Below are 26,487 nucleotides of genomic sequence, written 5' to 3'. Positions count from 1 at the left end.
TCGAAACCACAATCAGCAATGCAGCGATTGGCTGGCGGCAAGACAGCAACAAAATTACATCATATATAATTAAAAAAGCCACCAAGCAATTTTTTTTTTTTACAAATGAATAAATACAAAAAAATCATGAATTTCTGGACCTTTTATAAGGAAACAGCCAAATGACCAAACCAACATAAAAGTTATAATAGATAAATGAAATGTGCACTGTTTATTTTCAACATGATTCCCAATTATTTATATTCACGATTTTACTGTTCAAATGAATGCACGGCTCAGAGTAACTGTACAACATGTGTGTAAGACAATAACATTATAAAACATTATAAACCTCCCATTTAAGCTTATGGATCTGTTACTATGACAGCAAGTCCCGGATGAGCTTCAAAGAGCCAAACAATCCAAGATCATGCCAAATCGTCAACAATCAAATCCAGCTAACTGGTCCTCTCTCGTCCTTCACTGTCGTCACTCCTCATTTTATGCATCCGAGCTCCTTCGTGAGAGAAACGAGACCGGTTTGACGCTCATTTGCAATCACGCCACCCAGCCTCACACCGTCACGGCTCTCGCCCACCCTGCTTGTCACATATATTATATTAATTATATTATATTAATTATTGAATTAAATACCATTGCTCTATTATAGAAACAAAGTGTATGATTTGTGTTACAAATTTAAAAGAAACACAATTCATATATATATATCAAATATATATATAATTACAATTTATTTATTATAGAGACAAAGTTTAATGGATTTTTTTTTTTATTATTGGAAATTTACTGGGCTATTTTAATAGTGATATTTTCACATCATCTCGACTTTGTAAAGAACAGTTTACTATTTATCCAATCTGACATCCTTCCTATTGATCCTAGCCTTGTGACTATCTGACCAGCTGCGTCTTGTCGTCTCATTCAGAGTGTGTGTGAGAGGTTGAGAATAAATTTTCTACTCTCTGTTCCTCTATTTCTCAGTATCGCACCTTTGACCCCTGTAAGCAGCTTTGGTGTGCTCACCCAGACAACCCCTTCTTCTGCAAGACCAAAAAAGGACCGCCCATTGATGGTACCACATGCGGAGATGGGAAGGTACCGCCTTTAATGCAGATATGTCCTGATGTGTTAGACTCACTCGCTTCCTCTGTGTTTATGTGTTTGCTTTGGTCTCTTCCTCTCTCAGCACTGTTTTAAAGGCCACTGTGTGTGGCTGACTCCAGACATTATAAAACAGGACGGAGGCTGGGGGATGTGGAGTGAGTTTGGTGCCTGCTCTCGCTCCTGTGGAAGGGGAGGACAGTTTCGGACCCGAGCTTGTGACAATCCACGGTATCTATCTATCTATCTATCTATCTATCTATCTATCTATCTATCTATCTATCTATCTATCTATCTATCTATCTATCTATCTATCTGTCTGTCTGTCTGTCTGTCTGTCTGTCTGTCTGTCTGTCTGTCTGTCTGTCTGTCTGTCTGTCTGTCTGTCTGTCTGTCTGTCTGTCTGTCTGTCTGTCTGTCTGTCGGTCGGTCGGTCGGTCGGTCGGTCGGTCGGTCGGTCGGTCGGTCGGTCGGTCGGTCGGTCGGTCGGTCGGTCGGTCGGTCGGTCGGTCGGTCGGTCGGTCGGTCGGTCGGTCGGTCGGTCGGTCGGTCGGTCGGTCGGTCGGTCGGTCGGTCGGTCGGTCGGTCGGTCTGTCTGTCTGTCTGTCTGTCTGTCTGTCGGTCGGTCTGTCTGTCTGTCAAATTTTTCACATATAACTAATTATTTTTTTCCAATCCCTTCAACCTCCTCCAGTCCAGCTAATGGTGGACGTTCTTGCTCCGGCCCAAGCTATCAGTTCCAGATGTGTAATACACATGAGTGTAAGGACCCGTACCATGACTACAGAGCCGAGCAATGTAGCATGATGGACAACAAGTTTCAGTACCAGAATACCTGGTACCACTGGCTGCCTTATGAACACCCTGACCGTAAGTAATACGGCGGACTTCACAGACCGTACTGAGTTGAAAGCAGATACTGAGCTACAAATGAACTAGACAGCATTGGCCACAAATACTACATCAAACAGCCACACTACTGACAGAATTTTTTTTTAAATAAAAGAAAACAGTACAATACACCTACTTTAGACACCTAAGCCACAATACACACCTTTAAACCTTAAGGTACTAAATATAAAAAATTGTATGTACTAATACTTACCCTTTATGGATGGGTGAGGTACCAAGATGTACTTTTGAGGCCTAGTGATAAGCAGTTTTTTTTTTTTTGAAAGTGTATTTCTGTGCATTAAGCAAAGGCCAAATAGATAAAAAAGAACACTATGTAATATTTTACTGGAATATTTAATATATATTTTTAAGTATTTTTTAAATATAATTTCATTTTAAAATCTTTAATCGTTTAAATTGTACACTTTATTTATATATTTTCCCACTCCTGTCCTGCACAATCAAGTTCAGTTTGTCAACCAGGCTGATGTAATCCATCTTTCCACACAGCTGTTTCCGCTTACACAGTGGGCACACATGAAAATATGATTTCACTCAAACCCCCCTCTTTTTTCCACGTGTACTTCTACACCATTCATGACATCACTGAGAACATGAAATCCCTCCAGAGTCTTTAGCGCTATGGACATCTGCCTTAGTTTTATGATCAACACAAATACATCCAAAGTAATGCTCGTGTGAAGAGGGACTTTTTGAGCCTTTTTATTACTGTCATGTCAATTATGACTGAACGCAGAATAATTCACACAAGAATGTTTGTGGTTTATGTCTCATACCGTAAAGTGGCCTTGGATACATTTGATTAGATGAGGTAATCATTTTTACATTGTTTTTTTACATCTTGCACTCAAGAGAAATTTACTTTTTTGGCCTTGATTTGTTGAGTTGTCTCGCTCTTTTATTAGGAAAATAATTTTTTTCACACAGTGTGCAAGTAATTTTTTTTAAATTGCTGGGATAGCCAACACTCATCACATTGTTCTTGGATAACTTTTGTTCTTTATGGGAAATTGAGCTGGACTTAGAATGTACTTCTGAAACAGAAGTGTCCAGTTTTTGGATTGTACACGCTGATGATAATATAATGTACAATACATTTATAGAACATGTAAAGACTATCAGCAGACCATTCACACTTATTTAAGGTTTTATTTTTGTATAAACCATTGAATAACATTATCTAAGTCAATCCTCTGTTGGACCAAGATGGACTAGTTGAGCAATACTAGTTGTACATTTTGTAACTGGTATTTAATGTAATTTAATGAAATTTCATGGAAGCTGTTTTCCTCTTAAGAATTCAAGCTCTTCTCAATCCTTGTCAATATGCACTCGATCTTTTTGTCGTATCTAAATCCATCACTCAAGGATCTCTCTTGTCTTGTTTTCCATAGCTAAACAACGCTGCAAATTGTACTGTCAATCCAAAGAGACGCGAGCTATAGTCAACATGGAGACTCTGGTGGAACCTGGAACACGCTGCTCCTACAAAGATCCCTACAGTGTGTGTGTGTACGGAGACTGTGAGGTGAATAACTGTGTGTACCTCTTGTAAATGTGTGTGCTTAGTTCCCTTTTACTTATGGTGTCTCTCTCTCTTCAGAAAGTGGGCTGTGATGAGGTAGTTGGATCAGCTCTGCAGGAAGATAAGTGCGGCGTCTGTGGGGGAGACGGAACCAAGTGCAAGACTCACAAGTTTAACTTCACCTTTGTAGAGAAGAAAGGTACATCTCCTAAGCACATATGTAAGCTCGGTTCCAAAACCTAGCGGAGGCCGTATTTTAAGGCACTTATGCCTCATAGACTTTTTCAGGCTTATAGTCCAGATACAATGGCTCTTACAAAAGTAAGTTCATTATGTTGCCTCCTAAGACTCCTTCTTATGGCAATACCATAGTGCAGGGTTTCCCAAATGCAGGTTACTTGAACCTCTGGGGGTTCGTGAGCCTTTTATTACTGTCATGTCAATTATGATTGAACACAGAATAATTTGTCTCATACCATAAAATGGGTTTTAGAGGAGGTAACCATTTTTACATTATTTAAAAACATCTTGCACTGAAGAGAAATTTACAAATGGCACCATATCACAGGGTTTCCCAAACACAGGTTTCTCGAACCCCTGGGGGTTTGTCAGTAAAAATGCAGGGGGTTTGTGAGCTGATGGAAAGCTAATAATTAATTAAATCTAACATTACAATGTCACAAATGGGGCTGCACAATTAATAAAAAGTGTGATGTCTTATCATATCGCGATTATCAAATCCTAGGCTGCTCCATCTTTGCAAGCACTGTGAGTTTAACCTGCATTTGGGAATGCAATATGCGAGTTGAACCAAGTTTATAGCATTTCATCAATATTCTGCCAAAATATGTTTTCTGGCAAAAAGGAGGATTTGACATGTTAAAAGCTCAAATGACTGATTGTGTGACGAATTTAAATGGGTCCTATTTATGCTTTTTTAGATTTTCAACTTGCTTTAGTGTGTAATGTTGCTGTTTGAGCATGAAAAAGGTAATGGAAAGCACAAAGTCTCTATTCTCTATATCAGTAAACACTGTTTCTGAATTCCCTGAAATGCCCCAGTTGTAGTATTGAGTTTTCTTCTGGAAACAAATACATCTCAATATTCCTCATAAATACATCTCAATATTCCTCATTTAATTAATTGATATACAACGAATATACGTTAAAAAAAGAAAGAAAAAGATGGGCCTGGTTGAGTTAGTAGTGTGTTGAAACTCACGGTTATGGTAAGGGCGTGACATTTCTGAAACACGTTTGAAGCAGTTGACCAATCACAAAACACTGGTCCAGCTGACCAATCAGAGCACATTATGCTTTTCGGAAGGAGGGGCTTCATAGAAACCATAACTTAAGGAGTGTTACTGACAGACTGGGAAGAGAGGTGCTGCAACAATTTAAAATGTGTTTTTTGAACATTCAAGCATGAAAAACTATTCTAGTAAACCCAAAAATAAAATCAAGACTATATAATAGGTCCCCTTTAAGACATAAATATTTGTATTGGAACTTTGTTAGTTGGTTCTTGTAAAGAGTGAACCCAAGTGTGAACACCCTTAAAAGTAACTATTTGAAGACTTCAGATGCAAAAGCCTCTAAGTCCATCTGACGTTTTTCTTTAAAATAAGCATTTTTGTCAGGCTTTTATGTATAGGTTTCTACCCAAGTACTGGTACTTCTGAATGGACTGAGGCTGGGATTTAGTGGGTTTGAAGTAAAAGTTTTTTATGAACATATACTATATGCGGAGAGCATTCACTCAGTATTAGCAGTAGAGTTTGTTCTTTGTTCCTGGCCTCAGCAGCAACAATATAATATATTTTCATATGAAATTAAATGTCATATCAGTTCAAAATATATAATCACAATATAATTCCTTGCAACCCTATATATAAATAATTTTCAAAAATAAAAAAATCTAAATAGAACACACACAAAAAAAAGATGACATCAGAGATCTGTGACAATGCAAATGTGTCATTAAATGATTAACTTAAAATCTTAGGGAGTACTTCAAGAAAATATTTTACATCTAAGGGGTTCAGCTTAGAAAAAACTGCAAGCTTAGTGGAAACTAATGTTGGTTTAAAAATTAATTTAATACTGAAAAGTATCCATAAAAATAGTTCTGTACAAATAAAACCATTGTTGGATAGTAATAGTGAATTGAACATGTTTTGCATTTGGTTTAGGTGTCATTAAGGTGCTTGAAGTTCCCAGAGGGGCGAGACATCTCTTTATCCAGGAACTTAATGGGACTAATCACATTTTAGGTAAAGCCTGATCATTCCCTGTAGTTTCTCATGCAGTAAGCACTGAAGTGGTCACTATTTTTGCCTAATTGCATCTCTCTCTCTCATTTCTTTTCGCCACTGAATAGCTGTCAAGAATAAAGAGTCTGGTGATTTCTTTCTCAACACACATGGAGACTACCCAGAGACGCGCTCAGTTATTGAAAAAGGTCTGGAATGGGAGTATGAGAATAAAAACAACAAGGACACCATTCAAACCAATGGCCCCCTGAAAAACGATGTGGTTGTCATGGTAATCTCCCATAGGAATTCACACACACATGAATGGACACACACTCTTTTAACTTGTTTTAACTGATTGTCTTTTATTTGTATACTAGATTCGAATGCATGGATCGGTCAAAGTGAAGGTGTCGATCAAATACATCACGGACAATGACAGACCGAGCGACAGCGCCAATGAGAATAACATGGTCCCTGATAATGCCCTTCCATACTCCTGGGTGGTGAAGAGATGGGCACCTTGTTCCAAGACCTGTGGAGGAGGTATTTCACTGCAACCCCCACAATCATTTGCCTGAGAATAATTTGATATGGATACAGGCAGATGAGTTTCCCCTACATCTCTATTAAGTTTCTACTATAACTGACCCTTTAAAAAGTCACTTTTTAAAACATTACTGAGCATTCCTACCTTAGCAACTGCTGCTATCCGCCATATTATCAAGCTTGCAACAGTAACTAAAAGGAAAGAGTCTATAGAGTGCTGCTGTGATGACATATTTTTGTATGCCAACCCGAAAGTTACCATCCCCCTGGATCCCTCGACATAAACCCAATAGGATTTTTCCATTTTTGGATCATTGCAGAAAATAAGTTCTATGACCAACAAAAATATCTTATTCCTAAACATTTTATTCATAATGATTATCTTCACAAATTAACACAACGTTTATGGCTCACGTCAGATGTACGGTCTTGTGGACTTACAATGGCTGCCGCGTACACACGTACAAACTAGACCATGGTCGCACAACTTCCATGTCACCATCACTAACCTTCCCACAACTATTTCCGTCTTTATTTAAAGCTGCAGTCCGTAACTTTTTTTTGTTTGTTAAAAATGATCCAAAATCTGTTCATGAGCAAGTACATAAACAGTCAGTGTTCAAAACTATCTCCTTACCCGATTCACAACGGTAAGCTTGTAATAATTTGTATAAGTTATCATTTGAGTGGTACTGGTGGAATGTCTGCATGTCTGCATCATTATGTCACGTCTCTATAGATAAATAAGGAGTCCGGCTAGTAGTAGTATCGCATGTGAGGATGCTGTAGGTGGCGGATCATTCTCACAGCAGCTGGTGTAATTCATTTTGATGGCGGATTGTAATCCAGAAAGGTCCAAATGCCAATCATCAGTGACAACTGGAGATTCACCCGTAGTCAAAAGCAAAAGATTCGACTGTACGGAAATCTACAGTTAAAGCTACACTATGTAACTTTTCAGTCCACTAGAGGTCGCCTGTTCAAAACAAAGGCGTAGTTTGATGACGCCACGTTTGAGCGCAGAATCTCGGGACATGTGGTCTTCATCTCACAGCCGGTGGGAAACAGTCAGGATAGGACTCGGGCAGAAATCATGTTCATGGATGCGATTATTAACATTACTGTAGTTTGAAGCAGAGCAGGACCGAGTGTTGTGGAGCTGAGCAAGGCCGCAGGAGCGATTGAAGAGCGGGACTGTTATTATGGCATAGTCGCTGTCAGGACTTTTATTATGACACGATTGCCGGCGGCACTTCCTCTTCTCCAGTGCTGAGTGTGAGGTAACGCAGCTCTGTTTATCGTATTAGATATATCTGAGTGTGTTGAAAAGGAAGTTATGACGTTCGCTCGGCGGCTGCTATGACACTTGTTCACAATGCAGTGAGAGTAAAGTGTTTCACTGAATAAAACCGGAGACCGAGGGTGACGCAGATATGACGCAATCGACAGGCGACTCCCTCCCTCACACGCATAGCTCTCACGTCCCGGCTCCTTGGTTAAAATAGCAATTTTCTCACGATTTACAAATAGTTGAAAACATTTGGGATATTCTAAGTACTCAACTGAACAAAATATATAACACTGGCCTAGTGATTTCTGGATGTTTTACTGCAAAAATCCTACATAGTTCACCTTTAAAGCTAATATTCTAAATACATGTAAATACTAAATACATCACGCAATTCTGTTGTCGTTTACATTAAAAATTTGAGAACAAAGTATAGCAATAATTTGCACTGTTTGATGTAGGGCTGGACGATTAATCGAAAAGTAATCGAAACCGAAATTTAGAACCTCTAACCGACATAATTTCCCCATTTAGTCACGTGACTCCGCCCTGTCAGTCACATCAAGTGCAGTTTGCAGGCACACAGAAAGATGCCAGATCACTTTCACTTGCGTCCTCATGAAGTTTTTCAATTAAATTTGTTTAAAGGCTTGCCAGTTTGAACATTAAAGCGATTGTGCGCTATTCAAGAACAACGTTATGGAAAACTTCTCCGTTCAGTGCTCATGAGCTTTTTTTCTGTGAGAGATTCGAGCCATGTCGTGTCTCTGACAACGCACACGCACTGAAGCCAGATCACTTTCACTTCCTCACAAAGCTTTGTCATTTGTATGTGTTTTAAGGCCTGCCAGTTTGAACATTGAAGCGATTTTAGACCATCAAATGTGTATTATGTTGAACAAATGTCTGATATATTGTGACAAACGAACATTCAGACAGAAGCTCGCACATCACGTGAAGATCACGCACAGAGAGGAGCGCAGAAACTCATTGTCAATGCTGCCCTGTGATTTATCACTAAAGTAGCTTAGAAACTCAACCGTTATAGCGTTTAATACCTTTGAAGTAAGTACAAAACACAGCTTCATAATTAATAGAGACGGTATGACTAATTCACACACACAATCACTCTCTCATTAATTCATTCAGATAAATGTAATGTAGGCCTACTGTGCTAACTGTATCTGATGTACAACAAACAGAAATCTGACAATAGACAATAACTGCTGAAAGTGAACCGTTTCCTTCAAGTATTTTAAAATCACAAAGAAATGCACTTTTTCATTAGAAGAAAATATCCCACCTCTAATAGTAGAAAATATTTACAGTACAAACCTTATCAGTGAACTATGAGGGCAAAAAAAGGAAAGCAAAAAAAAAAGAGAGCAAAATAATCGTAATCGAGGCAAAATGTTCAATTAATCGAGATTTTTATTTTTGGTCAAAACGTTACAGCCCTAGTTTGATGTGATGTGAGCTAAGCGATTGTTAGATTTAAATACCGTTGGTAGCATGATTTATTGTAATGCTTTTTTTCTCAGTTGGTCAGAACAAAAGTGGCAGACGTGACATTTTCTGGTGAAAATTCTTATTTTGGTCGTGTTTCCAAGACGTAGAATCTGTGATTCCGAAGTACAGTATCTACACCGGTGCGGTGACTGACAGCAAAACGCACATACTGCCCAAAACATTAGATTAATTTGCTCTGAGGAGCCGTGCCGATGCACAACCCACGTAAAGACGATAATTCCGCAAATAACTGCAATTGCAGGTTTCAAACAGAGATGGCGACAAAGAGGCAAAACTTACATACTGCAGCTTTAAAAACATTGCCAGCTTTAAGAAACAACAGTTTGTTTTTCAAGACAAGTGAAAGCTTTAAAAAATGTGAAAATGTGTTATCGGCAGACCTTTTCTTCAAGAATTTAACCAAAAACTTTTGGAACCAATGGAACCGAAAGTGATAAAATGCTAATTCCATGTTTTTTGGGTTTTGGCCTACAAAAATATGTCAGCACAATATTCATGTGGTCCTGTTATTTATTTGTTGTTTATTATATGCAATACTTTATGTGGGAACATTTTTGACAATATATGGTACAATAGAATGTTAGCTTACTTGAAAATACATACTTTTCATGAAATATCATGAGTATTTGATTCACAATTTTGTAATTGCAATTTACAAAATTTACAAAAAACAATTTACAAAAAACACAATTCTGACAATATTTAGTCCAATGGAATGTTAGCATACATTATTTTTTTTATATTATTCTGGATTTCTCTTCATGAATATTTCATTGACTTCATTCTTATGGACAGGCATTCAGATGACACGTTACGGCTGCCGTAAGAACACAGAGATGAGGATGGTCCATCGCAGATTCTGTGAGAAAATCAAGCAGCCTCCGCCCCTATTTAGAGACTGTGACCTGAGAGAGTGTGCTCAGCCTATGTGAGTTTGTGCACCAAAAGAGCTCTCCTTCCCAAATCAGAGATGTGTATTGTTATAGGAGTTACAAGGATATTCTTGTTATATTTGAATTCACATTTTCAGTTTTGAGAGTAACACAAGTTGTTTAATCAGATTGTTTTTGAAGTAAAAAAGTATTATTTTATCTTTACTTGTATTCTAACTTTGCATTTGATCATGTGATACATTGTTTCCCGCGATGCAATGTACAGTACAATCCAGAAAGGCTTCTAAACAAATAACCAATGTGATTTTTAATGCAAAAAGTAAAACCACATAGCATTCCCTAGCTCTACACATATTTTACATGTTGTGGTCTAGTTTTCTGCAACTATAGTCTATGTCCAGTAGATGTCATTATGATACTGTTGTATCTTGCATAACACATGACAATTTAGCACCTGTTTTTCTGAATAAACATTGACTGTGTGTTGGATTTCATGTGTTTAGCTGGGTGGCTGGAGAGTGGGGAGAATGCAGCAAGTCTTGTGGGAAGACGGGCACTCAGACACGTTCCGTACGCTGCGTCCAATCTCTGGGCGACGACAAGTACAAATCCATCCGCAGTCGTTACTGCAACGACAAGCGCCCAGAATCCCGCCAAGACTGCAATCGCAACCTGTGCCCTGCTGAGTGGAGGCTTGGCCCCTGGTCACAGGTACAGACATGAATATGCTTTGTTAATATCAGTATAGATCTGAGCGCTGGATGAGTTTGACGTTCTGTTTGTGTGTGTGCTGTTGTAGTGCTCAGTGACGTGTGGTAATGGCACGCAGGAGAGGCAGGTGCTTTGCCACACCCGTGACAACACCATTGGACTCTGTCTGGACTCCAAACCAGCTGCATTAAGACCCTGCAGAATAGATCCCTGCCCAAGTGCGTATTCAACTTTATGATTTCATTAACTTTCATGTCTGAAATAACAACCCCAAAAGTCTAACAGATCATTACATTCCTAATTAAAGTCATTTTCTGTAAACTGATGTACTGAAACAAGATATTAGAGTTTAAAAACATGTAGGGCTGGATTTGATATACTTTGGGAATTGATTGAATCGTTAAAAGTGGGCGCAACAAACTAGATTGGATCCAGATGGTTGGTGGGAGAGTTTAAAAGTAATCCTGCATTGGGAGTCAGTTTTACAACTTGAAAATGCATGCCACATATTCAAGATGTTGGTGTATATAACTGGTTACACTTTACAATAAAGTTCTTTACATTATCTAACATGAAATAACAATTATATTTTTATACAATTATTATACACTGCTGTTCAAAAGTTTGGAATTTGGAATTGTTTTTATGTTTTTGAATGAAGTCTCTTATGCTCACCAAGGCTGCATTTAAAATAATAAAAACATACAGTAAAAACAGTAATATTATGAAATATTACTACTATTTAAAATAACTGTTTTCTTTTTGAATATATTTTAAAATTTAATTTATTCCTGTGATGCAAAGCTGAATTTTCAGCATCATTACTCCAGTCTTCAGTGTCACACGATCCTTCAGAAATCATTCTAATATGATGATTTTGTGCTTTAGAAACATTTCTTATAAATTATCAATGTTGTGCAGCTTAATATTTTGGTGGAAACTGTGATACATTTTTGTAGGATTTTTTTTTTTTTTTTTGTAAATAGAAAGTAAAAAAAAAAGTTAAAAAATCTTACTGACCACAACAATGAACAATAGTATATTTCGAAATTTCTAATGTAAACCTAGATTAATAAATACTGTAAAAAAGTATTAGTTTTTAGTTAATTATACCTAATGCTTTAACACATGTGAACCTTATTGTAATGTGTTACCACATGTAAAGTGTTTTAAACTAACAAAATGCATAATTGAGTTACACATAACTCAAAAAGCTTGTAAAATATTACACCTTCAAAATAATAGCATTGCATATGATTGGTTGTGACGAAACATCTTCGCTTAGCAGTTACCGTTTTTATCCTAATATTTCATCTTCCGAGTGCTAGTAGGAAGTCAGGGATATTGATTTAATGTTGATGAATACATAAAATATATGAAGCCAAGTACTCATATATGAAGTATAGTCAATTGGGATTATTTGAATGTACACATACAGTACTAATGATCTTTCAAGCTTGCTTATTAATGTTATTAATAAAAGTAGTATTTTCTCTACTGGTTTTGTGCAGAAATAACAGACTAATTCATGACATTAACAATTGCATTAATATAGTTGACTAGTTTCCTCTTTCTTTCTTTCTCTCTCTCTCTGTCTCCCGGGCTTTCTCCTTCCCGATCCCACTTCCTCCTCTTCCCATATGCAACAGGGAGCACTTCCGACTTCAACAGGCACGGCAACTTCCTGATACAGTGGTTGTCGCGTCACGACCCCAAATACCCCGTGCAGAGGATGTCAAGTAAAGCGTCTCTCTCCAGCCACGTTGTCGCGCTGCGCTGTCTCACCTATCTCAGCTGGACCTTCCCTCTGTCTCTCTGCCTGGCTTTACAAGGCAAACTCCCCTGACTGCCTCCCTCTTCTGAGGCTTGCACGCTTCTCTTTTTCCTGGGTGGTGGTCCTCTTTTACGGGGCGTTTCCGATAGGGGGAGGTTTCTCTGTTTCTCTCTCTCTCTGTCTCTCGCTCTATCTCTCTCTCTCCTTTGTGGAGCTCTGTGTTGTGAACGCTGGCCAGTGAGAAATTGTTGACAAAACAAAACTTGTAAAAAATTCGGGGGATGTTCGTTAAAGGAGGGGCTTTGTGGTTGGACGGGCAACTTGCGGAGCTAATGATTGCGCTGAGGTTTCCGCAGGGGCGCCGCGTTTGTTTGAATCACTGCCCTCTGCAAGCTGTTTCTATATGGCTCACGCTCTCGAGGCGGACGCTGTTTTACAGAGGCGCCGCCTGAGCTGCAGGTGTGAAGGGGAAAAAAATAAACATGAAAAGTGGCTAAAAGATTAAAAAAGAAAAACAAAAAGACAAAAAAAAACAAAAAAAACATTAAGCTTTATTGTGAATGTGAACTTGTCACAATGAGGAAATCTTTGCTAAGTGCTCATTCCACAACCTAGTTCATTCTCGAAAAACCGATGGGACAAAAACAAACACTCAAACTAACAAGTTAAGATGTTAACATGGGATGTACTGTTGAACCGCCATCATGCGTGTTGGTGGCCGATGGTGAACATGAGGTGGAACTTGCTAAACAGGGTCGCTTTACTACACACGTTCGAATGCCATAACCACCTCATCCTCCATCCTCTCTTTGACTGTTAACAAATTCAATAAATGCAGCTTATTTGTGCTTGCAGACTTTAAACAAACATATAAATATATTTGTATTTATATATGACTATAAATCTATATGGGTACCAATAATATGAAATATTAATAATTTGTTTTACCATGAATAAGCTGTAGCTTATTAGCCTAACATTTTGACTGCTATTGATCGCTTTAATTCTTGACTGTTACGTGTATTTTTTTATTGATTTTACATAAATACAGAACTATTGCTATTTAATAACAGATGTTGTTAAGTGTTTCGGGGGAAGGGGAAGACCTATATTATGCAGGACTCGCTCAGCCAGTTGCCTCTTCGTTTTTTTGTTGTTGTTGTTGTTGTTGTTGTTTTTTTCAGAGAGAAGTGGTTTCATTTTATCGGATTCATCCTGAACGAGAGGGATTCATGCGCATTTAAATATCTCCATGTGGCGATGAGAGCGGCGTGCGTTTTCGTCATGCCTTCATGTTTGCGAGTGTTTCCGACACGAGAGTGCGTCCGTGTATGTCTGCCAGCATGCGTTTTAACAATGGTTACCAGTGGCCATACGAAAGACAAACCACACATAAATATACCTCATGAACTTTCATCCACATCCGTGCTCATTCTTTTCGGGGGTGGGAAAGGGGAGACATAGAGCGTAAGAACAATGCCTTACACTACAATTGAATGTATCGCATTTATCTGTGAAAGTGATGGCTTAGCGCACAGAAACCAGAGGCAGCTTCAAACAAAACCTGAAATAGAACCAACTGATCAACCAATCGTCACACACATCCGAAAACGGTGGCAAACCCATTGGCTACGGAGGGGGCGTTTTAATGGAAACCTACACTCAGCATCTCTTTATCACTTCAGACGTGTCATTGTATCGTGAAACACATTTCTGTTGTGACTATGTAGCGAGCTATCCGAATTTTTCATGCTCAAAGCCGTGAAGAAAACACTAGGAAAAGCCAGACCTTGCAGTGAGATACTGTAAATAAACATAGGTGTTTACTGTATTTAATAACATTTATGACTGTTATCTCCTTACTTATAAGAAAAAAAAATGCTAATATTATATACTATGAGTAACTGTCATGTTACTTCACTGGCCTAACTGCGTCTTGGCTGGCTGTTGTGGGGGAAATGTCTGGGGAACATTCAGATGGACTTACGTGCACTGCGTCTATATGCACTTTGATTTATCAGGGAAACTTTATTAATGTTTTGTAAATGTTTAATATATGACACTTGTATGTGCCATGCCAGTTTTTACATCATCATGGAAATCCTGTATTTTATTTAACTAATGACCTATTTATTTATTTATTTATTTACCTGTTCATCTGAATTACCAATAGATTAATTGTTCTCAAAGTAATGAAGTGTTTAACCAAAGTTACTGTGACCTTGTACCTTTCAATACAGTTGATTTATTTTTCTGAAGAAGATAACTCTATCTGTATGTTTAAAGGGGGGGTGGGGGTGGGAGTGCATTTCATTGTTTCAGTTTCTGTCATGATCAACTGCAAAAGTAGGAATAAAAAAAGTATTATAAAAACAGAAATCTTCTCCTCTGGCTTTTCCCTGTCTGTGATGGTGCTCTGCTTTCTGTCTATTTCTCTGAAAGTGGGATTTTTTCCATTTACTTTAATGGTGCAATACAGAACATTGGACTCTCTATCGCTATTTGTGGCTGAATGTAAATTTGTGGGTTAATTTTTTATGTCACTTGTAGTTTATTGTAGGCTTACCATAGTAAATTGGGGTAAGGCAATAACACTCATTTTTGTGATGTATTTGCACAATTTTACCCTATAAAACCTTCTGTAGGTCCACTTAGATATCATTAAATTGGATTATGAATATATCTGCATCATACTGACCATCATACTGTCAGCGATTTGAAAATCCCCTTGATGACCATACATTTTTGGAGGATCTTGCAAAATATTTTGGCAAATATTTATATTAAGAAATCTAATCCATTTTTATGAGGATAAATAACTACATTCATAGTCCATAAATAATCACATTCACAAGGGAAGAAAAACTGCTTGTTAACTAATCATTTATCCTAACATGTTTAATCCTCCAGTATGCATCTACATCCCTATCTTCACAGGTTTGCTCAATGGTCCGTTCATAACTTCTTTTCTGCTTTTGCCTTAAATTTTCCCCTATTTCTTGCTCAAACACACTTGTCAAAAGCACAAAACATGCTTAGAAGACATGTTTTACCTTCACATACACTCCTGGGCAAAAAAATGGGCCAAGTTCAAAATGGCGAAAAACTAAGCTTTTAACTGTCTTAACCATAGATATACATAATAAAGGCTAGATGTTTTATGGCGGAGTTTCTAACGTCATCACCGGTGGCAATCTTGTCACAGGCAGGGCTCTGTGGTACCTAATGTAAGGCGAGTGATCTGCAGGAACACAAATACTCTTATCTCACTGAAATCTTGACGGATTTACAAATGGTTTGGTTTCTTACAAACGTTATTAACGTGGCTATAATTATGGATGCTTGAAGAAATGATGAATCATTTTTCATAAGTATGCAGTGTCATAACTACATCTCTGACGTTTATAACAAACCAAACAGTTTGAAAATCAGTATAAAATTGAGCAAGCTATGGTTATTTAAAAAGTGCAAGCACCATGAAAACAATGTTACGAGTGAGCGAGCTGCCTGTGACAAGATGGCCGCCAGGTGCGGACGTCGACCTCCATTGGCCAGCAGTGCGGACGAGACATCTAGCCTTTATTATGTATATCTATGGTCTTAACCACATATTATTGGTCAGGAAATTAGCTAAATTTAAGCAAATGGACTTACTAAAAAAAGCCATTGCTGTCTCAGAAAAACATCAAAGACAGAATTAAGTTTTTGGCAGAATATGGGTACTTGCATGTGGAGTGATGAATCACAATGAAACACGATTTGCATGGTGATGCTCCAGAGTGGTGTCTTCAAAAATCTGCTGAGAAATATAATAATAAATACATCTCTACCACAATAAAGAATGGAGAAGGTGTCATTGTGTATGGTCAGAGTGAACCCTATAGTGAATATTGGGCCTCATAATTAAACTCAGACGAACTGGGTGACATTTTCCAAATACACAAACTGTTTAAAGCCATAAGCATTGAGTGGAACAATGACTCTTCTCCCTGTAAAAACTGCAAGTTGGGGAAGGCTATTCCGTGCCAAGTTACTTTATCTACCGTATTTGTGCAATTTTAGTTATTTGCTGATCAGTGATTTGTGATTAAAATGGTTAAGACCATTAAAAGACCCCTAAATATTTTGCCATTTTTGGCTTGGCCCATTTTTAGCCCGGGAGTGTATATCTCTATCTTCATAGATTTGCTTAATGGTCAGTTCATAACTACTTTTCTGCCTTTGCCTTAACTCATGCTTCTCTCAAGATTTGTGCTTATTTCTTGCTCAAACACACTTGTCAAAAGCACGAAACAAGATTACAAAACATGTTTTATCTACTTAGCTTCAGTCATTAAGATCCTCTATATATACACACATCATAGATTGTAAAAAGTGTTAACTTGATCTAACCCTTAGATTTAGTATGATTTCAGCGTACATACAGTAAATATGTCTTATGTCCCTCTCCTGTTTTGCAGGACTGCGTTGTCACGGTGACCGTTCTACATTCTGTCGCATGGAGGCGCTGCTGCAGTATTGTTCCCTTCCGGGCTTCCAGCGCATGTGCTGCAAGTCCTGCAAGGTTGACAATTCCACAAAGATCACTGTGATCACAAGTAGGCCACCATCCAAATCAGAAATAACCACTAAAGGACGATCCACTATAACTCACAGTCCCACACGCACAGAGACCACCACAGAGGGGACCTCCACATTAGCCTTTCTACCATCTACAGAAGGGAAAAGTGCCACTTCTGTGAGCACACCTAGGTTATATACGGCCTTAGCAACGTCAATTGATACTCACAGATACACGACAATACCCATTTACCCGTATACTACAACTCCTATCTATAAGCCCGCAACTCCAGATTTCCTTCCAGAGCAGAGCACATCCTTTGCCATTACTACAGCAACTAGGAACACATCTGCACCTGGAAATGACATGGCAAACAGCTCAGAATTACCAGTTAGCACTGTTATCCCCACCATTTTCAGTGATGTGAATGATGCCAACCTCATTCCCAGCACCATCGTCCAGTTTGAAAAGTTTAATGGGAGTAGTGGTGCACCAAATGTGGACAACGGTGTGATCCAGTCAACAACAGAGTATGATGTGAATAAAAACGAATTAACAACCTCGGGCACCAAATTCCCTGTTAGCACTGTTATCCCCACCATTTTCAGTGACATGAATGGCGCCACCCTCATTCCCAGCACCACCGTCCAATTTGAAGGGTTTAATGGGAGTACTGGTGCACCAAATGTGGAAAACGGTGTGGTAACGTCAGAGTATGATGTGAAGGAAAACGAATTAACAACCTCAGGCAAGATGGTCTTCAGCATCCCAGCAACATCTATAGCAGAGGTGCCAACAACCACTGAAGAACCTGCTCCAATGGCAACAACCTCTATATCTACAACGTCCAGCACACCACACTCAAGTACAACAGCATCCAGCACAGAGAAGACGAGCAGACGACCAAATAACGTGGAAGAGACGAGCGAGAGCAACGCTATTGATATACCGTATAGAATAATCCCGTTGGACAGCAAGTTTCCTCCAAATAACATCATCCCCAGGAGAGGGCGCGTGTTTCTGCGTGAGAAAACACGGAATAAGCGTATCCAGGAACTGCTTGAGGAGAAGCGAAACTTTTTGAGACGGATGAAAAGAGCTCAGGGGATTTGAGCCCTGTCCAGTTTCTCTTATAGAGATAAAGCTGCCAAATGCTACTTCTGAATCCAGAATTCATCTTGGTGCTTGGGTCAAGAACTGGAAAATGGCCAAAATATTTAATGAACTGATGCTTTTCCCTCTTTTAATGACATGGCAAACTGATCTTTGTGCATCAAAACCACTAGCATGTGTTTGCACAGTGTCTCTGAACCTCAGCAATGTCCTTTTAGGAGGTTTCACTGAAGGATGTTCTCATTCTAAGTGATTTATCATTTTAAAGGATTAGTTCAGCCAAAAATTGAAATTCTGTCATCATTCATTCAACCTCATGTCATTCCAAACCTGTATGACTTTCTTCCAAATGCATAACTTTCTACATAGTTTTCCATAGCATATAATTGAATGATAATGAGGAGCTTTCAAGCCCCAAAATGACAATAAAGCATCATACGAGTAATTTTCCACAGTCTTCTGAAGCCATTTGGTAGCTTTGTGTAAAAAACAACAACATTATAATAGATCACAAAACATAATACTCACATGATTTCAGGATTCATCAAGATTCATCAAGATTTTTATGGTACTTTTATGGTTCTGTTTTGAAGCTTGACTGCTTCTCCCCATCCACTTTCACTGAATGTAAGAAAAACAGCAGGAAAAAGAAAGGGAAGTCAACAAGAAAGGGAATGAATGATGAGAGAAATTCCATGTTTAGATTAACTAAAAACCTTTGACAAAGTTGCTCAAATATGCTGAATGACAGATACAGACAATAGGCACATACTGTATTATCGGTAAATTACAGTAGCATAGAATTAGTGTTACTATTAATATTTTATTCTGTTGGCACCAGTCTGAAATGTACATGTTGGTTATGGTATGTTTCAACTGCAGATTTGATCATAAAAATGTCTGAGCATTGCACAGGTTCAAAAATAAGGAACCCATGGTACATTGTGAAGAGACTGCAAAAATGAGTACAATAAATGCTTTTTCAGTATGTAAAATGAATAGCACTAATTTACCTCAGAGCAGTAAATCAGAGTTAAGTGCGTATATAGCCAGAAATGACATGCAGTTAACACATTTCCATTACTCAACAGTCTTACCTATATCGCTGTCTCATATGTTTTGACTTGCATGTATCTGTGATGAGAAAATTACAGGGTTGTTTTCACTGGTGAGTGATTTGACAAGAATAATTCAGGGATGCACTACTAGTAAATACGTAGAGATTTTAATGTTATGCTTGTGAATTATATTTCCTTTCACCAGTATGAAGCTTATGCTGAAACTTTGTCAAATCAGGTCAAGAAGATATATGATTTTATTTGTGAGATGATAATTATGAGAGTGCTCTACAGCCCTTATCCAAAGATTTCAAAGACTCCATTCATTATGTAAAAAGCAGAAGAAAATGTCAAAAACAGAAATAAATGTTCTATATTGCAAGAGTTTCAGAGTTTCACATTCCTCACATACATTTTCTTGTGCTTTTACAGACCTTTTTTTAGGTTTTGATAGCATTACTTTAATTTAAAGTTTATATCTTTTTCATGTAGATGATAAAACAAGCATATACACTACACAAAAGTGTTGGGATGCTTGCCTTTACATGCACATGAACTTTATTGAAATCTTATTCTTAATCCGTAGGGTTTAATATGGAGTTGGCCCACCCTTTGCAGCAATAACAGCTTCAACTCTTAAGGCTTTCCACAAGGTTTAGGAGCGTGTTTATGGAAATGTTTGACCATTTTTCTTGAAGCGCATTTGTGAGGTCAGGCACTGATGAGATTGCCTGGCTCACAGTCTCCGCTCTAATTCATCCCAAAGGTGTTTGTGATTTGTCACCCAAGAGAACACATCTCCACTGCTCTAGAGTCCAGTGGTGGGGTGCTTTACACCACTGTATCCCTCGCTTTGCATTGCACTTGGTAATGTAAGGCTTAGATCCTGCAGAGTTTAGCTCCAACCCAAATAAACACAGCTGAACCAGCTAATCGATGTCTTAAGGCCCTAGTAAGACACTGATTAGCTGGTTCAGGTGTGTTTAGTTGGGGTTGGAGCTAAACTCTGCAGGACAGCGGCCCTCCAGGACTGAGTCTGGATACCCCTGGCTTAGATGTTCGGCCATGGAAACCATGACGCTCTCAACCCACTGTTCTTGAGCTAATCTTAAGGCCACACAAAGTTTGGAGGTCTGTAGCTATTGATTCTGCAGAAAGTTGGTGAATTCTGCGCACTGTGCGCCTCAGCATGCGCTGACCCCAGTCTGTGATTTTAAATGGCCTACCACTTCATGGCTGAGTTGCTGTTGTTCTCAATTGCTTCCACTTTGTTATAATACCACTCACAGTTGACCATAGAATCTTTAGAAGTGAGGAAATTTTATACAACTTTAGCCATGGAAGGGATTGGAACACCTGAATTCAATGATTTGGAGGGGTGTCCCAATACTTTTGGCAATATAGTGTACATATCACCACCTTCATTTTTTATTTTATCTATATATCAATGTATCATTCTTTGCACATTTTGCTCTTAAAAAGTTGCATATGCAACTTGCATGTTAAATAATTAGGACAAACTTTTACAGCTGTTTAATTAAGTAAGTTATACAGATTCTTTAAAAAGACTCGGAAAAAGCTCATGTACTTTTCTCATTATTTTACAACTTTGCATGAAGTTGTTCTTGAGAAAGAACTGGGCTAATTAGAACAGAAGAAATTAGAGATGTATCTCTGCCAGGGTGCCTCGCCTCACTTTATCCACTTCATCAGCTTTCATCCTCACCACAGGTAAAAGTCTGGATGGACCAACCACATCCATTCCATACAGACTCAGGAACTAAGAACAGTGAGAAACAGGACCTATATGATATAAGAATCACAAATAAAAAGAGATGGAGATCAAATCATAAGGTCTGCTAAGGTCTCCTGTTGAGAAAAAGACACTATAGTGTTTCACCAGAGTTTCATAAGATATTTTTCATAAGAGAACAATTCAAAACTTTGCCATGGTAGGCCTACCAACAGTAGCAAAATTGAAATATTTCAATATGAATAGTTCTCTTTTAATTATGAGCTGTGTTTTCCACAGTTTTATTAACAACGTCCGAGAGGAGCACGTTGAAATGATCTACCCTATCAGTACGATTGGAGGCCTATTAATAGATAGCCGACTCACTTTCGTTCCTCAACAATCTTTTCTGCATCCCTCCACCACCCCGACTCCTCATTCTCAGCTAGTTCCTATCCCAGCCAGGGATACGGGGGAATACTTTGGGTTCGGGCCACATTCCATAGCTCAGAGCCCTATATCCCGAACAGCACGGCAAGTATGCAAACTCTTTTACTCTAATTATTTGTAAGTTTGAACTCGTGAAATTAATTGTAGCTAGATATATATGTTGACAATCTCATTTGTATCTTTTCTAAATCTTATTAGGGATTATAGGAGAAAAACCGAAGTCAAGGTTGATATATTCTGAAACTCCTGAGCTATGGAAGATCAACCTCTGAACAATTTACTCTCTTCTTTCTGCAGAAGATCTTCATTTCTGAGGTAGGTTAATGAATGCTAGTTTAAACACAATGTTATTAAAGCTTAACATTTCAATTCACATTTATTTGTATTGGCTATTAGTGCTTTTCACAATACATATAATTTTAAAGTAGCTTTACAGAAAATGCATGTCTACATTACAATTTAGAGTGATCTGTTATCAGAGGTGACTGTCCAAGTAATATTTCAGAATTGTACAGCTCTAAGATGATACAAATCATGTTAGCTAACATCATGTATTAAAGGAAGAAACAGTGAGCTCATTAAAGTAATTATTACAAGTTGTGAACATAGGCCTAATGATTACAACATATAGAACATTTGCCAGTGGTGCATGTTGATTCTGAGTTGGCGTCAGAAATTAGTTGGTTAGCAGGTCAGTCCCTAGTAACTCCTTCAGCGCGAATATGCCACCCATCAACAATCGGCTAATGAGCCCCACCCCAACACGCCATTGGTTGAGTCAGCATTGTTGTGTAGGACAGGGGCACGTTCAAGCTCAAACTGGTGCGCAACGTTTTGCTATGGTTTCCGGGTTGAACGTCATGTTTCCTGGAAATGGTGTGCAACGGTGTGCAACTTTTTTACGGTCTATGAGTGCATGTGCAACGGGTTTGAGATGTGTTTTCTCGTTTGGTGGGTGTGTCAAAAATGTTAGCCCAATCAGCAGCAACATGTATATAAACCATGCGGTATTAAAGAGACCACTCGCACAATGGGCCTCATTCATGAAACATGAGCAGAACAAATTTGTGTGTAAATCATTCGTAAAGCCGATCTGACGTAAATTTTCGTATTCAAGAAAATGTTCATATTTTTAAAATGTTAGTTGGTTCGAAATAAATGTACACCTGCTCCCTACCATGTGTAGCCTGGGAAAACCCAGACAACTTCCGGCAAATTTAGATTTGCTCTGCAAGTAGTCTGGCAAAGAGCCCATTCAAGCCCATTTCTAATCCCTAGAAATCGCAGCACCAATTAGAAACGTTGGGGCGGGCTTTACACAATGACGACAGCGCAGCGACGTTGAAGTAGATTTGCCTCCGTGGAGCATCACTCGTTTGAATCAGCTATCGCATCTGTTTTAAGCGATTTAAACTTTTCCTTTTCATTAAAACCCGAGCAAAGAACAACACTCAAAGCCTTCATATCTAAAAAAAGACGTTATCGCTGTCTTACTGACTGGATTCGGCAAAAGTTTGATACCGGCTTGGCCCTTTGGTGGCTAAACGAATGGGTCTTAGCGAGAGCCCTCTGGTAGTGTTAATGTTTTACAAAATATAGTTTTAAGTCCTTTTCAGGCGAGAATGTAGTTGTTTAAAGCTCAAATCTGTGGTTTATTTATAAAGAGAGCGCCTTTTTTAAAATTTGATCTGCCGTTTTCAGAGTTGTGAGCTCCAGTGGTTCAGCGGCGCTCAATCGCTCATTAACCCCACCGAGAGGCGCCTTTCCTCGGCCAGTCCTTCTGCCGTCTGCCGCTGGCTCTGATGTCTCTGTAGTGGTTAAACATAAGATATGATTCATCTGGTGTAGATCTAACGGCTGATCTTTGCTCTCATTAATCTATAATTTGTTCCCAGACAGATCGTTTTGTCTGAGGGCAAAGTGAAGTTTCATAACTTTATATTTTTAAGCTATTAAACTTTACCGTTGTAGTCTCCTAGCGCTGACTTTGACTGAATTGCTTTATTTATTGTATAGCTTCTTATACCTTTTTGTAGTGTATGGCTCTTGTGGGTGTAGGAAGGAAGAAGACGGGGTCGGCGTACTGGGACTCGTGAGTACTCTCTTTTATTCTTGTTGCTCAATAAACAAACAGTGTGCACATCGCACAACCTAAACTTCTATATAAACTCTCTTTTTTCGTATCAATCGTTGGTTTGGGCAGTTCCTCTCTGCTTGCAGTCATCCCTCGAGTCTCAGTCGTGCGTGTCTCTCTCTCCCCCTCTCTCTCGTCCCGGAGCGGCTTTTATGCGGTCTTTCCACGCCAATTACTGCAATGAGACACAGGTGTTTATGATCTGCACTTGACCTACTTACTCACCGCTCGGTTCCGCCCTCTCTCTCCCGCTGCAGACCTCGCGAAACCACGCCCCCTCCGCCACATACCCCCACCGCCCGACTCAGGCCGGGGAGCCATCCGGCCTGCAGCACCCCCCCCCCCCCCCCCTCTTGGAGAGGAAGTCAGCCACAGCCATCTGTGCACCCGGCCTGTGGATCACCTTGAACTTAAAAGGCTGTAAAGCTAGATACCAACGGGTGATCCACGCGTTGGTATCCTTCATGCGGTGGAGCCACTGCAAGAGGGCGTGGTCCGAACAGAGGGTGAACTCCCGCCCGAGGAGGTAATAGCGAAGGGTGAGAACGGCCCACCTGATGGCCAAACACTCCTTCTCTATGGTGCTGTACATAGTCTCTCTCTTAGAGAGCTTACGACTAATGTACAGCACCGGCCGCTCTTCACCCTCCACCTCCTGGGACAGGACCGCGCCCAACCCTCTGTCCGAGGCGTCAGTCTGCAGAGAAAAAGGGAGAGAAAAGTTAGGAGCCTGAAGGAGCGGCCCACCACACAGAGCAGCCTTTATCTGGGTGAAGGCCTGCTGGCACCGATCCGTCCACTGAACCGTATCTGGTACCTCTTTTTTAGTCAGATCAGTCAGCGGGCTAGCGAGGTCCGAATAATTAGGCACAAACCTTCTATAATATCCCGCTAGCCCCAGGAACTGTCTGACCTCCTTTTTGGTCTTAGGTCTTGGACAAGTCGCAACTGGTGCGGTCTTATCAATTTGGGGACGCACCTGTCCATGACCCAAGTGGAAGCCCAGATACCTTACCTCCACCCGCCCAACCGCACACTTCTTTGGGTTGGCCGTGAGCCCCGCCCTTCTCAGCGACTTCAGGACAGCACGCAGGTGCTGCATATGCCGCTGCCAGTATGCGCTGTAGATGATGATGTCATCGAGATAGGCAGCGGCATACGCAGTATGCGGCCGGAGAATTCTATCCATCAGACGCTGGAAGGTGGTGGGAGCCCCGAACAAGCCGAAAGGAAGGGTGACAAATTGGTGCAATCCAAACGGCGTGGTGCCACAGTGTTGTTGCAGGGTGAGGGGGAGGACAAAAGACCCATACAGTTTGTGAGCCGCAAACTGTTCCCTCGTGAGACTCGGTACTCCACCATTGAAAAGGAGTGTCTTGCTATCAAGTGGGCTCTGGACACTTTAAAATATTACCTTGTTGGCAAAGAGTTTGTCTTGGAGACAGACCACAGACCCTTGCAATGGCTACACCGAATGCGGGATTTTAATTCCAGAATCACCCGATGGCACCTGTCCTTGCAGCCATACAGGTTTACTGTGAGGTATAGGGCAGGTAAGGACAATGTCATTGCTGACTTTCTTTCGCGTCATGAGCTGGACCTGGACGCTCTCTCTTAAGGGGGGGGGTATGTGACAGGGCGCATAGCTACTGTCTCGGTAGCGATGCGCTACCTATTCCCGTTCACAAAGACTGAGTGCAAATGTTGCTTGTATTCGTTTGTATAGCGTGTTAATGTGTTCTGTTAATCCTCATACTGTTTTAAATCAGCGGTTAATCTAGCCTTTCATCAAAACACCATAGTAATCCCGTAGCTTTCGTGTGCACACTTTTAACATCTAAAACTACGGCTATAGCTATTACTTTCAATACATATCTGACTGTTTAAAACCATGCCATTACTTCACAATCATAATTTGTTACAATAACCATGCAACACATGTTTTTGTTAATTATGTATTTGTTTATTTAGTTTAAAAGGAACATAGCTTTGACATACCATCTTTAAGTCTGACCAGCGTCTCCTGTTTGTTTGTGTAAAGGAATTTTTGTTGCAATGGTGGGGTTTAAATAACGCTATGACTTCCGGGTCAATAGGAAGTGACCCGGAGTTTTGAGTTATTTTTTGGTTTAGCTGTTAATATGACTTGTGGCTTTGCCAAATGTTAGCTGAAATCATAGAAATTATATTCTGTATTTTTCTAATTTTATAGATGTAGCATTTCAGCTGTTTTTAAGCATTTATGGTTTGTTTACCTGAGCCACCCCTGCATTGTATTATTGAATTGGTATGTGCCAATTCCAGGGGTGCCTTCATGTGTATAAAAGACTAGTAGTTTCAATCTCTAGGGAGGGGGAAGTGAGAAGACATAAGTCTGTTGATACCCTAAGTATAGTGACTTGTGTAAAGGTCAATTTCTAAGCAGCTGTAAAATTATGATTGTTTTTCTTTGTTTTGGACTCTCATGTCCATTTATTTTATTTACTAAATAGTATTTTTTTTTTCTTGTATATATATTTTTTTCTCTTTTCTTAATTTTGATTGCCTTTCTTTGGCCTTAATTGGGGTAAATAAAAAGATCCCATCTGTTAAAACTCATCCAACTTCTCCTGAGTGCTTACATCTGCTCACAACGCCTCAGTCACATCTACCCTCAACAAAGGTGACCAGATTTCTGAAATGGAAACCGGGGACATTTCCTATTTGAGAACACAAGTACAGACAAGATTGCATATTGAGAGACGGCCAAAGTCTCAGATGTTTCTCCGTCGCTCTGCATACGTCATCTCCTTCATCGCTCTGATTGGTTTTAGGTCTATCCAATTGTGCAGAGAGGCATTTGAGCGACGCCCGTTGGTGACGCCCCTTTGGAAATGATTTGTCTATGAAGCTTTGCCAGAC

At 39.5% G+C, this 26,487-nt stretch overlaps 1 protein-coding gene across 5 annotated transcripts in view; it reads left to right on the top strand.

The window, feature by feature from the left end:
- LOC307139562 (A disintegrin and metalloproteinase with thrombospondin motifs 2) overlaps nt 1–19,657 on the top strand; it is a 204,607-nt gene extending 184,950 nt beyond the window's left edge. For 3 of the 5 annotated variants that reach the window (XM_079838566.1, XM_079838565.1, XM_079838569.1), the window contains 13 exons: nt 982–1,095; nt 1,187–1,332; nt 1,796–1,971; nt 3,411–3,544; nt 3,620–3,740; nt 5,734–5,814; nt 5,922–6,085; nt 6,174–6,339; nt 9,956–10,088; nt 10,557–10,764; nt 10,853–10,982; nt 12,414–12,503; nt 16,999–19,657. In XM_079838566.1, coding sequence (XP_079694692.1) covers nt 982–1,095; nt 1,187–1,332; nt 1,796–1,971; nt 3,411–3,544; nt 3,620–3,740; nt 5,734–5,814; nt 5,922–6,085; nt 6,174–6,339; nt 9,956–10,088; nt 10,557–10,764; nt 10,853–10,982; nt 12,414–12,503; nt 16,999–18,212 — 2,877 coding nt within the window. In that variant the 3' untranslated portion in view covers nt 18,213–19,657. The remainder of the gene's footprint in view (nt 1–981; nt 1,096–1,186; nt 1,333–1,795; nt 1,972–3,410; nt 3,545–3,619; nt 3,741–5,733; nt 5,815–5,921; nt 6,086–6,173; nt 6,340–9,955; nt 10,089–10,556; nt 10,765–10,852; nt 10,983–12,413; nt 12,504–16,998) is intronic. The other 2 variants (XM_079838568.1, XM_079838567.1) reach the window with 1 other exon arrangement.
- Nucleotides 19,658–26,487: the final 6,830 nt, after the last annotated feature.

Source organism: Gobio gobio (assembly GCF_949357685.1).
Source record: "Gobio gobio genome assembly, chromosome: 16".
Taxonomy (NCBI): Eukaryota; Metazoa; Chordata; class Actinopteri; order Cypriniformes; family Gobionidae; genus Gobio; species Gobio gobio.
This window is presented reverse-complemented; position numbering and strand designations above follow the sequence as displayed.